A 23,900-nucleotide genomic window follows, 5' to 3' on the forward strand; every position below is an offset into this window, starting at 1 on the left:
ATTTAATGTTAATTTCTCCACCATAAGCCACCTTAGACATTTTAGAGAATTTGGCAGTATGTCAACAGGCCTCATTGTGCCAAGCTTCGCGCGTTGATCAACGAGGTAGGCGGCCTGTTACTTTTCCCCCAATCTGCGCAGCGCATTCAAACGCTAAATTGGCATGTGTGATATTAGGTTTTAGTAATTTGCTAGGTTATTGTTATCTGTGTTTTACCAAGACAAAGGTAAGCTACCGGAGACAATTTATCTGGTTATACCTGCTGAACGGGGCTTACAATAGATTTTATTGATTGTTCAGGTTCACCATCAGCAATAGTTTTGCTTTAAACTATCAGTATATGTGGTCATTTGTAGCTGTACAGGGTCATGTTGATCATAACTAGGACAGCAGTCACTTTTGTGAGGTGCACTGCATGGCCAAAGAGAGATCACTCAAAAACATGGGGTGAAATCCAATGTTACGCTATATATACAGTACCAGTCAAAAGTTTGGACACGCCTCATTCAAGGGTTTATTTTTACATTGTAGAATAATAGTGAAGACAAACTATGAATTAACACACATGGAATCATGTAGTAAGCAAATAAGTTTAATCAAAATATATTTGAGATTCTTCAAAGTAACCACCCTTCACCTTTGACAGCTTTGCACATACTTGGCATTCTCTCTACCAGCTTCACCTAGAATGCTTTTCCAACAGTCTTGAAGGAGTCCCCACATATGCTGTGCACTTGCAGGCTGCTTTTTCTTCACTCTGCAGTCCTACTCATTCCAAACCATCTCAATTGGGTTAAGGTCAGGTGATTGTGAAGGCCAGGTCATCTGATGCAGCACTCCATCACTCTCCTTCTTGGTCAAATAGCCCTTACACAGCCCATAGGTGTGCTGGGTCATTGTCTTGTTGAAAAACAACTGATAATCCCACTAAGCGCAAACCAGATGGGATGGCTGCAGAATGATGTGGTGGCCATGCTGGTTAAGTGTGCCTTGAATTCTAAATAAATCAGTGTTACCAGCAAAGCAAAGCACACCGTTCACCTACTCAGCGTCTCACAAAGACACGGCGGTTGGAACCAAAAATCGCAAATTTGGACTCATCAGACCAAAGGACAGATTTCCACCAGTCTAATGTCTATTGCTCGTGTTTCTTGGGCCAAGCAAGTCTCTTCTTCTTAGTGTCTTTTAGTAGTAGTTTCGTTTCAGCAATTTTACCACGAATGCCTGATTCACGTAGTCACCTCTGAACAGTTGATGTTGAGGTGTGTCTGTTACTTGAACTCTGAAGCGTTCATTTGGGCTGCAATCTGAGGTGCAGTTATTCTCATGAACTCTACAGCAGAGGTAACTCTGAGTCTTCCTTTCCTGTGGCGGTCCTCATGAGAGCCAGTTTCATCATAGCGCTTGACGTTTTTTGCGACTGCACTTGAAACTCTCAAAGTTCTTCACATTTTCCCAGATTGATTGACCTTCATGTCTTAAAGTAATGATGGACTGTTGTTTCTCTGGTTATTTGAGCTGTTCTTGCCATAATATGGACTTGCCATTTTACCAACTAGGGCTTCTATATGTAACGGACGTGAAATGGCTAGCTAGTTAGCGGGTACGCGCTAGTAGCATTTCAATCAGTTACGTCACTTGCTCTGAGACTTAAGTAGTGTTGCCCCTTGCTTTGCAAGGGCCTCGGCCTTTGTGGAGCGATGGGTAACGACCGTGCTTCGTGGGCAACCGTTGTTGATGTGTGCAGAGGGTCCCTGGTTCGCGCCCGTGTCGGGGCGAGGGGACGGTTTAAAGTTATACTGTTACATTGATGCTGTTGACCCGGATCACTGGTTGCTGCGGAAAAGGAGGAGGTTGAAAGGGGGGTTAGTGTAACGGATGTGAAATGGCTAGCTAGTTAGCGGGTACGCGCTAGTAGCATTTCAATCAGTTACGTCACTTGCTCTGAGACTTAAGTAGTGTTGCCCCTTGCTTTGCAAGGGCCGTGGCTTTTGTGGAGCGATGGGTAACGCTGCTTCGTGGGTGACTGTTGTCGATGTGTGCAGAGGGTCCCTGGTTCGCGCCCGGGTCGGGGCGAGGGGACGGTTTAAAGTTATACTGTTACATATATACCACCTATCTTGTCACAATAGAAATGATTGGAATTTCTTTCCTTCTTAATGCGTTTGAGCCACAAATGAACTTTTATCAAGGCACACCTGTTAATTGAAATGCATTCCAAGGGTGCCCAATGACTATTCCAGACTACCTAATGAAGCTGGTTGAGAGAATGCCAAGAGTGTGCAAAGCTTTCATCAAGGCAAAGGGTGGCTACTTTGAAGAATCTCAAATCTAAAATATATTTAGATTTGTTTAGCAGCACTTTTTTGGTTACTACATGATTCCATGTGTTATTTCATAGGTTTGTCTTCGGTATTATTCTACATGTAGAAAAGAGCAAAAATAAAACCTGGAATGAGTAGGTGTGTCCAAACTTTTGACTGGTACTGTATATTCATTGGCTATGCCATAGCTAATTTGAAAGCAAATATTACATTTCAGCTCAAACACTTAATCTGTAAAAATGACAAGTTAATTAGTGGGTGATTGTCATTGCAAAACCAAAGTGTGGGGGACAAAAACAGAGGCTACATTCTGGTAGACCAACATGACTACATAGTACATATAAACACATCAGCAGATTTTAATTTAAGAATAGAAAATGTATGTTTATGCAACAAATGGTATTGCATCCTATTGTACTCATTCTCTAATCAAACCGAATTGCGAAGACAGAACCTTGGGTCACCATTATCATCTGCCACCTTCCAGGCCCTTTTCCGCATGATTGCCTGTTCCATCAATGGCTGCACTACTTGCCTGACCTCTACCGCAAATAGAAAAGGTCAAAAAGCACGCAAAATAGGATGCTGCTGCTGAACGCGCCCTCTAACAATAACACCTCCTCCACCTATGTGTTTAAGCAGTAAAAAGGTAATGGCGTTGTATAGTTAGCCTCCCACTGCAAGTCAGAAGGACCTGTGTGTTGTCTAGTTTGTTTGCACAGGTTAAATAATACAGAGACCACTCTTCTGTGACTTTTCTTTAGAATGAATTCTCAGCTGTTCCTATTTGCAGCAATGGTGAGGACAACGATCAATCTAGAGGTGTCAATACTTGGATTAAGTGACTTGGAGCTAGATTCAATCCGTACCGCAGATGTTGAACTTTAAAAAGGTAATTTCTGAATTAGCCAACATTTACCTTGAAAGCAGGAACATTGCCTTTAAATTTCAAATCGCGCTATTATGCGGATTTTGCGCAATATGGATTAAATTGAGACCTTGGTCAAACAAGTTATTGCAGACACCTGGGTTAAAATGACCAACAATAGAAGGTGTGACTGTGATATGGATGTTTAGTTGCACTTCTCAAGTATAGAATACAAGCTTTATTTGTAATACCAATGTCAGACCACAATGTTATTGCACTGCAAGACGCCTTCAACAAAGAGGTAAAATGTAAGTGTTTGGCCAGGATTCAAACAAACCGCAACGTGCAGTGGTCGCACTGCATTTGATTTAAGGGAAATTGTCTTTAAAAGACAAGTGTAGTGAGGGGTGCGGTTGATCATGACTACCGAATATTTTCTCCCACCTTATGATTAACGAGAACATTTTAAAATGGCAGACAAATCTTAGAAGCTAAAGCTAACAAATGCGTCAGCATGGAGATGATAGATAAAGCCGTCGCCGATTTCAAGTGCAGTGCGATGTCGGCGCATTGTGGTTTGTTTGAATCCCGTCTTGTCTGTTTATAGGGCGACAAAGTAAAAATCCACTGTTGCATTTGTCTCCATCACATAGTGTTCTTTTAAGACTCACATCTGCCTTGGCTGATTTCATTCTTAAAATTGATTGATTCTTGAAAAGCAAGGTACATTGTAAGTAATAGGAATGATTTTGTCCCACAGTTTGACCACTTCAATCTCTCACTTTTGATTCTTTATAAACTGGGTGCATTGAAGTGGGAAACCTATCCCTGCCAAGGAATCAAAAAAATGCTGGACTAAAAAGCCAATAATTGAGAGTGTAGTACAGCATCTAGCAATACAAGTGCTCCAACAGCAGTCCCCCAAGACCACATGCATAGGAGTTTACATTCCAGCCCATCACATACTGAAACAATGTAAATCAACCAATGGTTTGAATATAAAAATCACATTATTGGTGAAAGCTGCAAGTTCCTTTCAGAATCCATTATATTAAGTCTAAATTAGGATAATGGTGAGATGGTGAAATTTGAATATGCAATGGGTCTGGTGGACCAATGTTGGAAATGCAGACAAAAAAAAAAAAACTGTACAGATGAAAGGCCTTGAGAAACCAAACACACTAGAACATGAAAACAAAAGCAATTATTATATATTTTTTTATATCACCCTTTTATGTTTTTAACACTGATTAATAGCTACATGGTTTCTGCTAATCAAAGCTAACTGATGAAGCAAGCTTTTTCTTGGTGCGGACAAAAAAAAAAACACCAATGCATTAAGACCAATATAGTCTCACCTTCTCAAGAGAATCCTTCAAGGGTAAAATAGTCTTCCCCGTTTTCACATCAGTACAGCAGGATGGACCTATATTAAAGTGCAGACTGGGGTGAGGGGGGGCAGGGGGCGAGGTAGGAGGGAGGGGAGCTGAAGGCCTAAACTGACCAGGGTTGCAGGGCTGGTTCAATGATCCACAACCCAACCAACATTTCCCCCACCACTTATCCTTATTCTACTAGTTTGTGGTAAAGGGCTGGTTTAGTGGCAGGCATGGTGTGGCACTTGATGCAAAACGATAACCTACTTCTCCCAAAACGACCGATACTACATGAAAACTGGCTTATATATAGCCCACTATAATGTTGTTTATATGATATGTTCTACATAACAGTGGCTCTGAATTGTCAGTAAAATGTAATTTTATGCTCAACACCAGAATCTTTAATTTTCCCATCTGACAAATCTGATCTGCTTTCCAGGTCACCAGAGTTTAGGACCCTTGACATACATCTTGCCTCAGTCCCTGCAATCTATTCACTAGCCTTCAGCTAAATGGCATTTCAATGAGAACTCTAGCCCCGAAATGGATTACTTTAAGAAGAGTTTCCATAATGAGAATTTCATCAGGACTTGACATTAAAAGCTTATTCAATAACTTGTAAAAACAAAACCACACTATGTCGTGTCACTACCAACGACAACTCAGAAATGTCACCTTCAAGTGCAAACACACTGAGCGTTAGACAAGGCATTGGTCTTGGCACTGAGAAAAATAAATAATAAGAATAATGGAAATCTTGATAATTGTTTGTAGAGAACATTCTCTTTCCATAAGGGAAGAACTGGTAACTAATACAGTATGGTTGTTATGGGGAGGACTGGTAACTAATACAGTATGGTTGTTATGGGGAGGACTGGTAACTAATACAGTATGGTTGTTATGGGGAGGACTGGTAACTAATACAGTATGGTTGTTATGGGGAGGACTGGTAAATAATACAGTATGGTTGTTATGGGGAGGACTGGTAACTAATACAGTATGGTTGTTATGGGAAGAGCAGCTTGCGAGAAACAATGCAAAGTTAGGAAGGAAAGTGTGGTATACTAAAGCACCAGTATAGGCTGTCATGGGCCACGTGGGTGCCAAAGTAAAAGGAGGTGACGGCCGGGTCGCAGCATTCCGGGCTGGTGTCGAAGAGATAGGCCCAAACTTAGTAGGCCGCGTTGCCATGGTGAAATGGTGTGAGGGGAAGGGAGAGGAGAAAGTAAAAGGAGAGCGAGAGGGAAAACCCCCCCACCGCAGTCACTCTAGCTTTGGGTCCCCAAAGAAGTGGATGTTGTTTCGGGTAAGAGTGGATGGTCAAGGGGGTGAGGTGGTGGGTAGGGTTGCATAGTTGGCAACGTCTCAGAATAGGACGGGCAAGTTGCTGATCGCTGAACAAAAGCATCCCTACACACACACACACACACACACACCGTCCCTCTCCTGTACCCCATCTACACCACCCAAGCTTTACATTACCCTGTTCCCAGAACCATCCCCCACAGCAGTCCACTGATACGCTCTTGGCACTTTAAAAAAAATGACTTTGACATGATAAATCAACGTGTGGGTGTGAGGGCACAGGGCTCGCTAGTTCCACTGTCTCTTCCCACCTCCCATTCACTGTCCTGCGCTCTCATTGGTCCTCAAAGCTCCAATCACACTCTGGATGTTTTCTTCTGGGACCTATGAGAGATAGGAGGGCGGTGTTAAGTCTTTATTCGAAATGCTCCAGTTTAAACTGACCCCTACAATTTACCATACAAACAGAGAGAGCGATACAGAGAGGGTGTAGAGTTGTAAACCATCACTCACCAGGGCATGGTCGAACTTGAAGGTACTGATGTAATAAGCTGGAATGTCAGCAGTCGCCAGGGGTTCCGATATTTGAGCCACAATACCACACTCGTCTGACATAAGGCAATGAGAATAAAGAACAGATATCCATGAATATCAGAATTATTCTAGACACAGGACGTATCTGGGCGTTTAATGTATTCACATTGCCAAGTAACAAGTAATATTTGTATTGGCATCACAGTTTGTTTTTACTGATCTTAGCCAAATTACACTCGCATCAAACAGTGTCTCTTGGTGATGTGCCCTCTGCAGAGATCTGACTAACATGTGGGAGACCTGTGGAAACCAAACAGAGATAACCACAACTGTCTTACTTACCAAATCCTAAAGGCTGTCCTCCAATGCGAACCATTTTCCAAAGCTCCCCTGAAGCACTAGTGAAGAGGACATTGTTTGGAAACCTGGTTTGAATAAATTAGAAAATTAATGCACACACTCATTCAATCTATAGCAAGTAACATTTAAAGATATTATTTAATGTACCTCTCACATCAGATATATTCAAAGATTTCAGAAAACAGTGAATACATCTTTTTGTCTTTTGTGTTAAATTCAGTGATTTGGTCAAATTCAGATTGTAGGCTAGTGGTTGCCATACATCAGGGTTCCCCAGCTGGTGGATGGAATTTTTGTTCGACATAAAATACTAAAAACACCAGGAAATCAGCTACAAGTGTTATTAATTTAGGAAAAATCTGTTGAAGTATTCCCACGCATAATTGAGAGATGGATGAGATCGTAGATAAATGTAAGCAAGGTTTGAAATGATGTTTTATTCAAATATATCTGTTTGGGCTTCTTGCGGTCAATTTGGAGTCTACAAATTATTTATCTAGTTGATCATCCCTGTCCTACATGCTATGGTGAAAAATACATTACTTCGGAAGTACTAAAATCTTGGTTCACATATTGTCCCCCTTCTTAGATTGGAGACAAAACTGACCCATATAAGGGATACCTCGCCAATGTAGGACAAGCCCATGATAAAATAGCTACTAATGTAGTGGTACTGTAATCCTTTAGTTCCATCCACGTGATTAGTAATGCAGCTGTTCAGGTTACCACACAAGTGACACCTGTAACGGCTGTCAACTCTACATTAACTTCTTTACAAATAAACTTTGTATGATCTTCTATGTTTGTTTCCTAACAACCCAGCAGCAAACCCAGCAAAAAAATTGTCCACAAATGACTCGAAAGAGCAAATTGACATAGCAGTTGTGCCTTTCTGATGGTGATAAGACACCATAACCATGTGTTTTTTTCCCTAAATGGCGGGACCACACGAGAGCACCCACCGTGATGTGGTCTGCTCGTCCATGACCAGAGAGATGTAGCCCTCAATCAGAGAGAAGGAGAAGAAACGGATGTGTCCAGAGTCATCGCTAGACGCCCCGGGCTCCTTCACGCTGGAATAGAAAGTACTGAGATTCAAGTATGTCCAATCTTTCAACTACATTTGGTCCTGTCCATTCCAACCTGGTCACCGAGTGGTCTGTAGTCAAACCTTTCTACACCTTTAAAGTCTAATCATAGCAGCAGCATAACAATCCTATGACAGCCCTTGTTTAAGTCTAACCCTCTTCCAGGTTCTAGACTTCCTAAAGCAAATGGTCTGAACTGAACAGTTAAGTGTTCCTGTGGCAGTGTGTGTGTATGATAGTTTCTTAAAAAGAGACAGCAGATGGCCTCTGGTGACAGCCTTATGTAAAACAGGAGTGCTGAGGAGTGGGTTCTTACCCGCCTGAGTAGAACATGACATCCATGAGCAGGGTGGCCACTGAGGGCAGTGTGTCTGGGTCCAGGCTGGTCACACAGAACATGTTACTGGGGCTGGACAGAGGGTGGATGATGGGACGGGGCACTGAGATAGAGAGCGAAAACATGTGTTTTTATTCATATGATGCTGGCAGTTGTGAACATATATGCTAATAAAACAAAATGTTGATTCATACTACCCATCAAATATGTCACCTAAAGAGATTTACAAATCCCGACAACAAAATGTGGTCCCGTGTGGCTCAGTTGGGAGAGCATGGCGCTTGCAAAGCCAGGGTCGTGAGATTCCCATGGGGGACCAGAACGAAAATGTACGCACTGACTACTGTAAGTCGCTCTGGATAAGAGTGTCTGCTAAATGACACATGTAAAATGAGCCCATGGGCTTAGTGACCGAGGGCCCTAAGCCACCGCTTATGTCGCTTATGCCTGGGGCTGGCCCTTGCTGTTCTGCCTGCCTTATCAGACTGTGTTCTCAGGTTCTGTTCTGGGGAAGAACCTTGACAGCGCGTGCTGGATTGACATACTCTTACCAAAGATGGATTGTTCAATTCAAGGTTTGACAAGCTGCAACAAAACAGCCAATTCATCAGGGAGTCTCTGCAATATTCTCATTCATATTAGGGAGTCTCTGCAATATTCTCATTCATATCAGGGAGTCTCTGCAATATTCTCATTCATATTAGAGAGTCTCTGCATTATTCTCATTCATATCAGGGAGTCTCTGCAATATTCTCATTCATATTAGGGAGTCTCTGCAATATTCTCATTCATATCAGGGAGTCTCTGCAATATTCCCTTTCAGGGGATGAAATATATTTCCATTTGTATCACATAAACCCCAATGCATAACCTGAAACTGAGAGTGTGCGTTACTGTATCGAATCCAATAGCCTTTTCAGACTACTGAGTCGAGATGTGCTGGCCTGGTTACACATGTCCCATAGGGGATCGAACTGTACAGGAAAGGAAAATGTCAAAAGTAAATAACCGAGCCAGCACAGTAAAGTTTGTGTCCACATGATAGTGTGAAAAGGGAAATAAAACTATTGTGTGCCTACCACAAGTGTCAAACTCATTCCACGTAGGGCCAAGTGTCTGCGAGTTTTCGCTCCTCCCTTGTATTTGATTGATGAATTAAGGTCACTGATTAGTAAGGAACTCCCCTCACCTGGTTGTCTAGGGCTTAATTGAATGGAAAAAACAGAAACCTGCAGACACTAGGTCCTCCATGGAATGAGTTTGACACTCCTGGCCTACCGAGTTTAGGCTTGACAAAGCCGTTGGTGACTCCCAGGCTGTTGGCGGCCACGGTCTCTCCATTGATCACCCTCAGCAGGGTGAACTCAGAAGACAGGGTGTGCATGACCATGGGCAGGTCCCGCTCTCGAACCTGATGAACACAACACAACCACTACACCATCAGCAACTCAGCCTCAACTAAAGCACAACTAGAGGTCGACCGATTAATCAGAATGTCCGATTAATTAGGGCCGATTTCAAGTTTTCATAACAATCGGAAATCTGTATTTTTGGGCGCCGATTTGCCAAATTTTTTATTTGTTTAAAAAAAATAAATCTTTATTTAATCTTTATTTAACTAGGCAAGTCAGTTAAGAACACATTCTTGTTTTCAATGATGGCCTAGGAACGTTCTGCCTCGTCAAGTTTTTGTTTTCAACATTCATCACAGGTAACTTAAACTCTATTTTTATTCAAACAGTTGAGAGTATTTGTCTCCTAAGCAGACTCTTCAGTATCATTGTCACTTCAGAGCTGTGTGTGTATTTATGTATTATATTAGGTTAAAATAGAAGTGTTCATTGTTCATTCAGTATTGTTGCAATTGTCATTATTACAAATGAGGCCTGCTGGAGGTCATTTTGCAGGGCTCTGGCAGTGCTCCTCCTTGCACAAAAGCGGAGGTAGCGGTCCTGCTGCTGGGTTGTTGCCCTCCTACGGCCTCCTCCACGTCTCCTGATGTACTGGCCTGTCTCCTGGTAGCGCCTCCATGCTCTGGACACTACGTTGACAAACACAGCAAACCTTCTTGCCACAGCACGCATTGATGTGCCATCCTGGATGAGCTGCACTACCTGAGCCACTTGTGTGGGTTGTAGACTCCGTCTCATGCTACCACTAGAGTGAAAGCACCACCAGCATTCAAAAGTGACCAAAACATCAGCCAGGAAGCATAGGAACTGAGAAGTGGTCTGTGGTCACCACCTGCAGAACCACTCCTTTATTGGGGGTGTCTTGCTAATTGCCTATAATTTCCACCTTTTCTCTATTCCATTTGCACAACAGCATGTGAAATGTATTGTCAATCAGTGTTGCTTCCTAAGTGGACAGTTTGATTTCACAGAAGTGTGATTGACTTGGAGTTACATTGTGTTGTTTAAGTGTTCCCTTTATTTTTTTGAGCAGTGTATATATATATTTAAAAAACTTTTATTTTTAATTTTTATAAATCGGCATCGGCTTTTTTTGTCCTCCAATAAATCGGTAGTGGTATCGGCATTGAAAAATCATAATCGGTCGACCTCTAAGCACAACACAAACTTGTTACAACAGGGAAAACCCAAAAAGTTTCATAGAAACGTGAAATAGCATTTGAACAGCAGGTGAGGACAGTCTTTCCAACTGGCTGATTCAATTACGTCAGAAAGTAACTCATATTTGGACTTCAAACACAATTTGAAACTGCAATTATCAGGGGAAATAAACTACTGAGTCCCAATAGAAAACTATTCAGTGAAATTTCAAAAGAACTCAGAGCTTCTCCATTTTGCTTATCGGAACACTTCAAGGGTAACTAAAGAGAGGGGCCTGTGGCTACAGCAAATGTTAATCAAGCATTCCAAGCAGGTATATCTGACTAGCAAAAGGCTTGGGAAATCAACCTCCCAAAGGAATGCAATGCTAAAAAGCTGGAGACGGTCTTCTGCTTTAAAATACAATTTCAACGTGAAATTAAATGCCCCAAAGAGGTCTCCATTATATGGGCCTAATGCAAAGCTACTGTGTGTCCATTCCCCCAAAAATTGTGCTCTCCCCGACTGAACTCTTTGCCTCCTTCCCTGAAGAACTGTACATTTGGACATGACGGACTGATTCCATCCCCACGGGGGCTGTTCTGCCGGATCCTGACAGAAACTCATCCATCTCCTCTCCCCCTGACGAAACCCTTATTTGAGTTGCATTGAGGATGTAAACAAAATGTGAAGCCTCCTGTGAGAAGCCGGCCTCTAACTCCTCTAGGCTGGTTGAGTCAGACAAAGTCAGGTTACTTAAGGCTCCCTCCCTCTAAATGACTGCTTTCTTCATTTGGGTCGGGTCCCACCGTTTATGTAACGTAAATAATCATAATACAACACCAGAATTGTTTTAATTTTTAAAAGAGGCCTTCAGCCTGGCTCAGACCCTCAAATACAATCAGACACAGTGGGAGGGAACGAGAGCATGCAGGATAGAAACGGAGAGAAAGAGTGAGTGAGACAAGACAAACAGACAGAGAGATTGAGGCAAAGCGAGAGAGGGACATGATTGAGACAGACAAATGGACAGACATTAGGCAGAGAAAGAGAGAGACAGATGAGAGAGACGCAAGTTGTTTCCTCCATTTCTTTACAGACAGTGATTAGGCCGTGGTTGGGAGCAGCTGGCGTGGAGGGAAAACAGTGGCCATGACTGTTACCGGGAATTCCAGCAAGAGACTGAGCTGAGGCTGATCCTCTTTACATAACTATTGCCAGATTATCAACATCTCCATTTTTGTTAACAATTATTTCCATACACAGGCACCGGTTATTCAGCAGACCTTGTGTGTGTGTCCCCCACCCCCACTCCCTTTTAGGTGCAGGGTAATACAAATACTCCCTATAGCCAAAAAGGCCTGGCATGAGGAAGGACTGGTGTGATTAAGCAACTTCGACAAAATGAAAAGATTCTTCTCAAAGCAAAAGTGCCGCCCAGGGCGGTACTGTAGATCCACTGCTGTTGTCTTTTCATGTTGAGCAAAATGGAAAAACACTCACAGGCAACAAAGTACAAGTGAGAGCATACTTGATTAAAATTGCCTGTTCCGTAAGCTATTTTCGATTATCTACCGGTATATTTAAGAATAGGTTACCTTCATACCACTGGTAACATAACAGGTAAGGCAAATGACCATGTTCAATAATACTTACAGGAATAAGCAGCTAAGCTGACAAATAGGTCCTCAAACTAAATGTGAGTATCAATAACACGTGAAGGGAGAAGGGCGCCGCTACAAGGTGCTCATAACAATGGCCAATTGGCTGGCTGATATCTTGCATGTGTTCCTTGGGAAGACAACAACACTTCTAAAACCTCATTTATACAGTATGTACGCAATGCAAGAACGCAAACGGCAATCCTGGGTACTTGCGTCAAGTTTGTAATTGAGGGGCTGCCCACATCTACAATGAATCACCATTTTGACCAGATATTAGTAGTTCTTGAGTTGCGTACTAGATAGGTTATAAATTACGCTTAAGAGAAGTCTGTAGTGGAACAGCACTCACCAAGATAAAGTCAGTCTGATAGGTAGACAGCATAAACACAGAAATGTTGTGGTCTGCCAGGGGGGCAATGACAGACTTGGCTATTTTGGTGACTCCGATTGGTTGAGAGTTGGTGGCGCTCCCGCCCCCCGACACCACGTTGAGAGCCAACCACGTGGCCTCGGCGACACTAAGGTGCTCCGACTCGGGCAGTTCTGAAAGGGAACAAGAAAATGACGCATTAGTGTGGCCCCAGATGGATGTGTCTGTCTGTCAGCGGTCCCCTTAGCGATAAATGAGACGCTAACGGCATCGCCGGACTCTCAATGTCTCTTATTTTACAGATGATTGTTTGACATTCTCCTCCGCTGATGAGCTGGATGAGGCATTGTCTCATTAATGGCATTGGGTGCCATTAATATGAAAGGGGTCTGACCACTGCTGAGAACAATGAAATATCACTAGACTGACCATGCTTATTTCATCATAAAAAATTATAATAACTTAGTTAAACAAGTCACCTTCAAGAGGGTCTTCATTGTGGTTAGTAAATTAGCTTATAAATCACTCAGGGTAAAACATTTACCACTGAGCATAGATTAATAGCGAAAGCTATGCCAACAATCTCAGACTTGTTTTAACAGTCTCAAAATAGAGCTAAATGTGTGTGCGGCCATTTTCATGCACTGGCACGAAAACAAAACCAAACAACAAGTACTTGAAGCCTCAACGCAGCAAAGGAAAGTACACGCATACAACAGATGAGCACAATATACACTTCCAGACAATCTACCTACAGTAGAATACCTGCACCTGTTTCACAACACAGAGCTTCTAGTATCCATAGTGACCAACGAGGGTCACTCTGGAAACCAGTCTATAATGACATGGATTCATCACTCAACCACAAAACCAAGCCAGTGACAGCTTGGCCTCTGTTAACTGGGGCGGCAGGTAGCCTAGTGGTTAGAGCGTTGGGCCAGTAACCGAAAGAATGCTAGATCAAATCCCCGAGCTGAGAAGGTAAAAATCTGTCGTTCTGCCCTTGAACACTGTTCCCAGGCCGTCATTGTATATAAGAATCTATTCTTAACTGACTTGCCAAGTTAAATAAAGGTTCAATTAAGAATTTAAAAACCCATAATGGAACAGCGAGCAGAACTGATGTAGCAATATGTAGTCAAACATTGGCATCGAGTCAAGCTATGAGGAATTAAAGAAAGCATAGGTCCTTACTGTCTGGGATCCCTGGGATGTTAAAATGTACAATGGGTAACGGTTAGGGTAGGGATGTCCCAAGGATTCTGGATAGCACTGCCCGAAAATCATAGGGCTACACATGTTTTCCTGATTTACCATCCTGGTAAAGATCCAGAGGTAGCGACCACAAAACCCACCTTTGAAGCCCTCCTCATCGACGATAATGGTATAATCCTCCGGAGTTTCCGTCAAACTGAAAAACTTGCATCTGGAAACGATAAAGGAGGTTTCACATTGAATAACATGGTTCATTATGCTACTTGTAAATAACCAGTTAGTTTCAAAAGAAAAATATTAATTCAGTTCAGTTAATTAAATGGAAAGGAGTTATTGAAAGCTGCTTGCAGGCAATAAGCAAAAAGGGGTCCCCTAAATACCCAGAAAGTACCTCATTGGACAACGCAAATGAGCAAAAGCATATCGTTAGCCTTAAGTATTGTGTGGTTTCATGAGTAACTTTTTTTATGTTACATAATATGCCTATGTGTATATGAACCATTCAGTCACAACTGAAAAAAGGGAGGTTAACAATTAGAAACTAAACTTCAGGAAAGCCTCTGTCATCAGCCTCCAAAAATCTGTTTGACCCCACATGGCCCACGAAGTTCCTTTCGTGGAAAGCAAGCAACACATCCATACACTCATCGAGACAACATAGAAATACACCATGGTTTTGCTCAGATCGAAGTAAGCCCAGCTATCTCTTTCATTTCATCCATCAGTAAGGGGTGATAGGAGCTCCATACAGTTGTGCAAACCTCGTTGCCACAGGAATTGCAAAACCAGAGATGTTTTTGAATATTTTCGCTCCATGCATCCATCTAGCGGCAATTCCACGGTAACACAATTACGGTTCGACTCAGTTTGTTCTCTTTAAATGTATGCCAAACAAAAACCATTGATTTCAAAGTTGATCAACTCTATGCACAAGGACTATTTTTAACAAATTTCCACTGAAAAACACAAAAACTAATTTAGTTGAATAACTGTGCAGATGCAAACTTTGGTAATGGAATTATGGTAAAATCTCCCTCAGGTTTTTATGCGACCACATTTTCCCCAAACTTATAAATATCTGCTCTGAATTAAGATTCAGTGATGTCTGCAGAAAGAATGGGGTGTCAGCTATGACAAGACACCTTATTTTGAAAAAACATCTATTTTGGTTGTTAAACTACAGTAAGTGGTGGATTTACACCCGGTAACAGAACTTTATGCGCTATGCATTTTGCATCACACTGAAATGTAAGGGGCTTTCAGTTTTTTGAGCTTATGGTTTCTTTGATATAAATTCCCCTATGCAAACATGACCAAATAAAATACATGGATCTTGAGTTGAGACTGCCAGCACCTGCTGCAGACTATTATGCCGATCATAAAAGCTGAACCAGCTCACGATTCTGGGAGAGAAGAGCAATGTTTGTCCGATCCACCCAAACCTCTCTTTCAATCAAGGGGTACCATGATACTTGTTGATTGTGGAAAGCAGCGAGTCTGATGCCATGAGTCATTTATTTGACGATGATGGCGTGCGTCATCTCCTAAATACTCGACTGGCCTACTTGTCCCACTCCCAAACCTCTCCTGTTGTTGTGTCATATCATCTCGAGTGTCCTTGGGTTGGCATGGTGGAGAACATTACTAATACATATGCATTGAGAAAGGGTGCCTCACTGCCATTAAAAGGAGACTTCAGATTAGATTCACCTTCAGTATTGACTTGGCGCTTTACCACTATGGGATTTGTGTTTTCAATTGAAGGTTTTGAGATGATGAAAGGATGCTGAGCTAACGGTAGACTTTAGAGAGTACCCGTTTTGAACTTTGTCTACTTCATTGCTCTTGGTGCATGTACCTGGAAACTGCCATCAGAACAAACATTTGTAACTTGATCTCTGCTTTTGACTTGAAACGTTAGATGACTCCGAGGGATAATTCAACATGGCCGTGTCCTCTTGAAAATATTTTTGTACTTCGAGTTTCACGCATTGCTCATGAAGAATTGGTTAGATAGGGGTAACACACTACCAGCTGATTTCATGTTCAAATATGAATAGCAAAAAGGATGTTTCCATTCAAATGTCTTTCTTTCCTTAGATTTTTTTCCCAAGCAAATGCTCTCACAGTGCAAGCTTCCTCAGAAACAACCTACCTTAATTAAGGAAATTCCACAATAATGAAATTGCACTGAGACTTAGATTTTCCACTTAAAAATGTATGCCTAACAAAAACCATTGATTTAAAAGTTTAACCTTTCTAGGACACACGTTCCGCTAGCGGAACCCCCCCCCCAACATTACGCTGAAAAGGCAGCGCGGGAAATTCAAAAATATTTTTTTGAAATATTTTACTTTCACACATTAACAAGTCCAATACAGCAAATGAAAGATAAACATCTTGTTAATCTACCCATCATGTCCGATTTTTTAAATGTTTTACAGCAAAAACACAAAATATATTTATGTTAGATCACTACCAAATCCAAAAAACACACAGCCATTTTCCCCAGCCAAAGATAGTCACAAAAGCAGAAATAGAGATTAAATGAATCCCTAACCTTTGATAATCTTCATCAGATGACACTCATATTTATATCCACAAATCTCGGTTTACATTGGCGCCATGTTCAGAAATGCCTCCAAAATATCCGGAGTAATTACAGAGAGCCACGTCAAATAACATAAATACTCATCATACACTTTGATGAAAGATACATATAATTAAAGATACACTTGTTCTTAATGCAACCGCTGTGTCAGATTTTTTTTAACTTTACGGAAAAAGCATACCATGCAATAATCTGAGACGGCGCTCAGAAATACACAACATTTCTCCGCCATGTTGGAGTCAACAGAAATACGAAATTACATCATAAATATTCCCTTACCTTTGATGATCTTTCATCAAAATGCAGTGCCAGGAATCCTAGTTCCACAATAAATCGTTGTTTTGTTCGATAATGTCCATTACTAGTGTCCAATTAGCTACTTTTGCTAGCACGTTTAGTTAACATGTCCAAACACTGGCGCCGGTCCAGGCGAATTTGGACGAAAACTTCAAAAAGTTATATTCCAGGTCGAATAAACTGATTCTCTACTTAATTTGACCAATCTTCAGGATGTTGTTATCATATATATCTAATAACATTCCAACAGGAGCATACGTTTTTGTCTACAGAGTAATGGAACGCATGGCGATATCATGAGTAATGCGCGTAACCAGGAACTAGCATTCTGACAGACCACTGACTCAAATAGCTGCCATCCGGCCCCACATCACACTAGAGGCTTCATTCCACGTTCTACTGACTGTTGACATCTAGTGGAAGGCATAGGAAGTGCGAACAGATCCATATTTTACTGGGATGTGAATAGACGATGAGTTTAGCATCAACCAGCCCCAGAATTTCCACTTCCTGTTTGGAAGTTTGCCTGCCATATGAGTTCTGTTATACTCACAGACATAATTCAAACAGTTTTAGAAACTTCAGAGTGTTTTCTATCCAATAGTAATAATAATATGCATATATTAGTATCTGGGACAGAGTAGGAGGCAGTTCACTATGGGCACCAATTCATCCAAAAGTGAAAATGCTGCCCCCTATCCCTAAAAAGTTAACGAATCATACATCTCTATGCACAAGGAATAATTTTAACAATTTATACTGAACATTTTACCAAAACACATTTACTGGAAGAACTGTGCAGATACAAAGCTCGGTAACAAAATAAAACTGAGGGCGATTTTACTGCAATTCTGTTACCAAACTTTGGCATCTGCACAGTTTATCCAGTAAATGTTCGTTTTATTTTTATTTTTTTACTGTAAATTGTTCAATGTATTCATTATGCATAGAGTTGTTGGTTTATTAAACTTTGAAATCAATGGTTTTTGTTTAGCATATTTTACAAAGTGAAAAATCGAAGTCTCAGTGCAATTCCGTAACTTACCCAAGGCTTCCTGCTGGAATGAATAAGTACTACAAACTTTACCATTTCTCTTTTAGAGACATCAGGATATGTTTTGCCATAGACCAACAACATACCTTCTGAGATTCAGTTACTGGATTTTCATTTCAAATTATTTTTGCTAAATATCATCTAATCTCTTTTGTACAGTGTGGTGAAAAAGTATTTGCCCCCGTTCTGATTCTCTATTTTTGCATATTTTTGTATACTGAATGTTTTTCAGATCTTCAACCAAAAACTTGGTTCTATTTTTGATGCGTGATGCACTGCAAGTCCCGCCTCTCCTATCTCCTCATTGGTTTTTAGGAGCATATACCCGCTTGGGTGATTGAAAAATGAACTGATGTCCAGACTCCAGTCAGTGGTGGTAATGCACCTTAAAGTTGGTTGCCAACTGACATATAAAGTCCACTACTACGAAGCAGGAGAGATTACTAGAAACTATTATTTTCCCCTTGTTGGAGTAGAGAACACACGATTGTGTGTGACTTAAAATGGGTCAAAATTCTACAAAGATCCAGAAAAAAAGGATCTTGTGCATTTCAGGTAAAATAACAACCCAATGTTTATATCCCTGGGCAAATTAGCTAGCAACAGCAAGCTAGCTAGCTAAATGTTCATGAATGTTGTTTCATGTGCTTTGACCTGTCCCCAAATTTACATAGTTGGTTCAGAGTTCGTTTTGATATGTCAACCTGCGTATCTAGATTGCATCTGGTGTGGATGTACAAAATCAACATATGCGCGATGGCGCACGAGCATGCCCGGTCTCGACAGCATGATACACACAATAACTGGTTGTGCCACCTTTAGCTGCAATGACTGCTACAAAATGCTTCCTGTAGTTGTTGATCAGTCTCTCACATCACTGTGGAGGAATTTTGTCACACTCTTGTATGCCGAACTGCTTTAACTCAGCAACATTTGTGAGTTTTAAAGCATGAACTGCTTGTTTCAAGTCCTGCGCGCAACATCTCAATTGGGATTAGGTCTGGACCATTCCAAAAGTAAAAATGTGTGGCTTTTTAGACATTTTCATGTTGACTCGATTGTGTGTTTTGGATCATTGTCTTGAGGCATAACCCAGCTGTGCTTCAGCTTCAGCTCACCGACGGATGGCCTGACATTCTCCTGTAGAATTGTCTGATGCAGAGTAGCATCCATGGTTCCTTCTATTAAGGCAAGTCATCCAGGTCCTGAGGCTGTAAAGCATCCCCAAACCACCACACTACCACCACGCTTGACCGTTGGTATGAGGTTTCACTGTGAAATGCAGTGTTTGATTTTTGCCAGGCTAACGGGACCCATGTCGTCCAAAACGTTGACTCAAGTTTGCCAAACAGCACCTGAATGATCATCAAAACTCTTGGATGAATGTTCTATGGGCAGAGGAGTCAAAAGTATCAACTTTTTGGATGACATGGGTCCCATTATGCCTGGCAGTTCTGCATGGAAGAGTGGGCCAAAATTACTCCACAGCGATGTGAGAGACTGATCAACAACTACAACAAGTGTTTGATTGGAGTCATTGCAGCTAATGGTGGCACAACCAGTTATTGAGTGTAAGGGAGCAATTACTTTTTCACACAGGAGCACTGCGTGTTGCAACTTTGTTTATTAAACAAATGAAATAAGTATGTCATTGTGTTATTTGTTTAATCAGGTTCCCTTTATATAATATTAGGTTTTGGTTGAAGATCTGATAACATTCAGCATCAAAAACATGCAAAAGTAGAGAAAATTAAATACTTTTTCATGGCACTGTATATATATAAGACAGGATTGTCAACAGTGAGACAGCACATTTAAGGAGAAGGTCATCAACAACATTCTAGGTGGCAAGCAGCTTCCAAGCCAGAGCCTTGTGTTTGTTTGGCTCCACATTTAGTCAGCACGACTTACATTCTACATGAATGTAAGGCACTTCACAGGGAGCTTCTAAATGAGTTTGTTCAGGCTGTTAGAAAACCCATGAGCAATTAACAACCTTCCATTACTTAACTTGAAATTGGACACAATCAGTACTGTATGTGACGGGAGGGACAGCAAATATAAAATCTCAATAGGCAAATATATGAGTGACTCCCAAATGATAGAAGTGCTATGAAATGACAGCTGCAACAAGGCCCAAATCTCAGATGAAGCCGATCAAAGTTTTCCTCATCCCACTTGAGGCCAAACAATGTTCTGAAAACAGACCAACTTGGTGCATCCAGCTCTGTCTGCCAACAATGGAAGCAATGAAACACTTCCAAGATATGAGGAGAAACCACAGGCTGTTTAATGGCAGATGCATCTATTTTAATTCAGTTCTGTCTGTGAATCAGGAAACAAGTTTTTTCAAAAGTTTGTCAGTCCTTTAGTTTCTATACTATAACTGCTGTTTTACTTAGTGGAGAGAGTATGGGTTATCAGTATATTTATCTGCATTTTTAAACACTGCCTTAAGGGTCATTACACTTTCAAATCATAGTTTGTCAGACGTTATAATACCTCTAAAGTAGTCAAGTTGAAACCACGTCCCACGACATCGATTGTGTACATCCAGCTATATGCTTCCACACCAAATGAATGGAAAAGATAAGCACTGACTAAAACTAGGAAATTACACGGTACTCATATTTTCTATTCATTTGAGATTGAGACACAGCTGTATCTACACAACAAAGGTTGTGGGACATGGTTTCTATATAAATTTACGTACGACCATACCACTGCAAAATGTGAACCTAAATGCATGTTTTACTGTGCGATGCAACATTTGTACTGCATTCTGTGGACCTCTGCCTCCTTTTCAAGTATTTTTCAGGGGTCACCACGGCACATGTAAAAAGGTCACTGAAAGGTGGAGGAGAATTTGCCTTAAGGAGAGCTTGGTAAACATGGGGTTGAAAAGGCCATTCGCTAACCTATGTGTCATTAATGTGTCACTAAAATATAAATGCCTTCAACTTGTGTCCTGGTGCAGTTGTAAAAGCAAGGATCCCAAGATCTTTGTTGGAATGTAAAACGGTTATATTATTGGCCTGTAGGCCCATTTCTCACAGATGCAGCCAAAATTGCTGTGATAAGAATAGGTCTTGAGGAAATAATCACTTGAGGAATTTAGCACTAACGAAGTTTAGGTTAGAGTAGCCTATTGATTACAGTGGCATTCCATCATGTAAGTATAACTTTTGCAATAGGTTTACAGAAGATAATCTACAGATAACCTGCCCTATCCTCATCATGCCAGGTGAAATTAATAGGAGGAAAAAATGTACAGCGTTATTGTTGTCTCCTAATTATAACCTACTCAATTGATTTAAAACCGAGAAAGGCTGTAGTCAGAAACACAACCACCGGGCCAGCGTTCACATCTCCAGGAACAGATAGAATGGCTAGCTAACCAAATCATGATTGCAACATTGCAAATTATATATTCGGCATCATCGCGAACAACATAAATGTCTCACGCCGCCGGTTCAAGTTTGATTTAAAGCAACCACCTCACCCCATTTAATTTTACACCTACACACAACGAAAAAACAACACCGCAGAGCTGCAATGCCGCGTTCATGTTATGTGGGAAACTCGGGACCTCCGAGAAAAAATGAACAGAAGTTATTTGCGTAGAGCTTTATTGGTCGATTTTTCTTCCCAAGTGGGAAACTCCGGTATCAGAGAGGAATGGCGCGTTCAAGTGCTTGTCGGAACTAGGAAATGTACGACTTGTTAACTGGTTGAACGCAGCAGTATAACTACAACCAGAAATTTGAGTTTATTAGTTTTGACTAGCTCATGAACAAGGCTGAAGAGGTGAAGCAGGAGGGTTAACTCCGCCCCCATAATCTGTACACATTAAGCAGATCATTAATTATTAAGCAACTGAGTTTTTGTATGGGGTGGAGAAAGTGTTGAATTTAGTCACGATTAAAACGAATAGCCATTTTGATACGTGAGGCTTATTTGATCTAATAGAAATGTTGTAATGCCTAGGTTGTTACGAGTGTACTGCTTCCAATAGGCTCATTCATCCCCCTGTAACTATTCCCCAGGTCGTTGCTGTAAATGAGAATGTGTTCTCAGTCAATTTACCTGGTAAAATAAGGGTTAAATAAAATAAGTAAGATGCACTTGACAACTGAGAAAAAACTATATCGGAGTAGTCCTTGTTGAAATTCGAGATGGTCTATGCATATTCATGAGGCTAGCATAGCTTCTCACTCTCCATTGGTTGATGTCAACACCCCTCTTCAATTATATATTTTTTTATTAAAATAAGATGTATCCACCAAACCAAAGAAAGGAATAGGCGGGAGCTTGACAGGTCGAAGTTCCGGTCTGTGGAAAACGAATCCCATTGTTAGGGTGGAGTCACAAGCCTCATTATATCCAGTATCTCTGGTATCATCTTTCTACAAGTAAGCAAGTAGATTTCCGAGTTTCCGACAGGACATAAACGCAGCATAAGCACGTAGCCTACACACCCCTTCACGTCGACCGGACTACAAAAGCACAAAAGCTGAAAAAAATGACAATGCAAAACAACATACTGAATTTAAAGAATACTGTCAGCACTCATTGACTCATGCAAATACAGAGTATGCATTGTCATTGAAAGCTAAAACATAACTGCTGAAGACAATTACAATTGGACAGTTTTGCCACAACGATCGGCAACATTGTATCTAGTCGCGCAATTAGTTTGCAATAACGTTACTGCCCAATAAGATATTTAGAATGATTAATTTTCCTTTATTGTATCGGATTTAACATTTTTTAAATATATATAAAGCTACTTACCTTGTTTTAGAGGGCAAGAAGGCGAGTTTGATTAATCCGTGAGTGCAAATCTGAATGCCCTCTTTTGCTATACTCGCTACTTTCAAGCTGTGTTCTAAAATATGCAACTCCATCATTTGCGTCTTCTCATTTGAGGAACATCTAAGATATAAATGTATATCGTTTCTAATAAAAAACAAATAAATACACCTATATAGCTTATAAAAACCGTGAAACGTAGCAGAAAGCAAGGGAGTGAGAAGGACAAGTTATCCACTTAGGAAAAGAGTGAAAGAGAGGTAAAATAGAAGCAGGGTGTAATAAAATAAACACAATGAGGTAAACGGGGAGGAAGAGAAGGACTGTCGGTCCCCGTGTATTCTCTCCGACAGGGATTGGAATAGTCCAGCAGCTGGTAACAGTGAAACAAACAACTTGCCACTCAAAAGAAGGGGAGGACCTGCTTTGCCACACGGGCATGTTGGGACATGTAGTTTCACATTTCCTATGGCGTAATGGCAGGGCCATCATGAAGCAAATACAGGGACAATGCAAAATATGACAAATTAAGTATTTTGATTCACTGTTTCGTATATGCATGATTTGTAATGCATTAAATTGTCTGAGGACAAACCCCAGACATCTTACAAAGCAACCTTGCAAGATAGGTCTACTACATTTGTGCCCGTGATGTCCAAAAACTGTCATCGCTAGGACATTAATGGCCTGTCCACTGTCCATACATGTCTTATATACTTACCTATCTCCATCTAAAATTCATGAACTGTTTGCTTTCAGTTACTCACACAGGTTTTGGTCCTATAGGCGGCCTACTTATAAGGTTAACATTTTGTAGGGGTTTGCATTGAAAGAAGGAAGACAAATTTCCCTCTCCTCATAAATACAATTTACAATTAAAGTAGACTTATTACAGTAATCAGAGTTGCAGGGTAGCCTGATTGATAGCCGAAACTGGGGGGACAGCACACGTGATGTCTGACAGCCTCTGACACATTATACATTTGCAATTTTAACAATGGGACCCTGTTAACTCAATCACCATACTCACTTTCTTTTGATGTAAAGTTCATCAGCTCCGCAAAGCAGATAGCAGCATGATACGAGTTTAATGTTGAACACAAAGAAACAAGTAACCTGATTTATGGGA

The 23,900-nt window shown here is 41.1% G+C and overlaps 1 protein-coding gene across 1 annotated transcript; it reads right to left on the reverse strand.

Annotated features, from left to right (window-relative positions):
• Positions 1-3,416: 3,416 nt before the first annotated feature.
• On the reverse strand, positions 3,417-23,147 carry castor2 (cytosolic arginine sensor for mTORC1 subunit 2). Its single transcript, XM_055941803.1, has 9 exons — positions 22,754-23,147; positions 14,138-14,208; positions 12,762-12,955; positions 9,475-9,607; positions 8,176-8,299; positions 7,734-7,844; positions 6,754-6,836; positions 6,391-6,485; positions 3,417-6,261 (listed from the first exon to the last, which is right to left on the reverse strand). The coding sequence occupies exons 1-9, from the start codon at positions 22,867-22,869 to the stop codon at positions 6,196-6,198; spliced, it is 993 nt and encodes a 330-aa protein (XP_055797778.1). The 5' UTR covers positions 22,870-23,147; the 3' UTR covers positions 3,417-6,195.
• Positions 23,148-23,900: the final 753 nt, after the last annotated feature.

This window comes from Salvelinus fontinalis, chromosome 13, assembly GCF_029448725.1.
Source record: "Salvelinus fontinalis isolate EN_2023a chromosome 13, ASM2944872v1, whole genome shotgun sequence".
NCBI lineage: Eukaryota > Metazoa > Chordata > Actinopteri > Salmoniformes > Salmonidae > Salvelinus > Salvelinus fontinalis.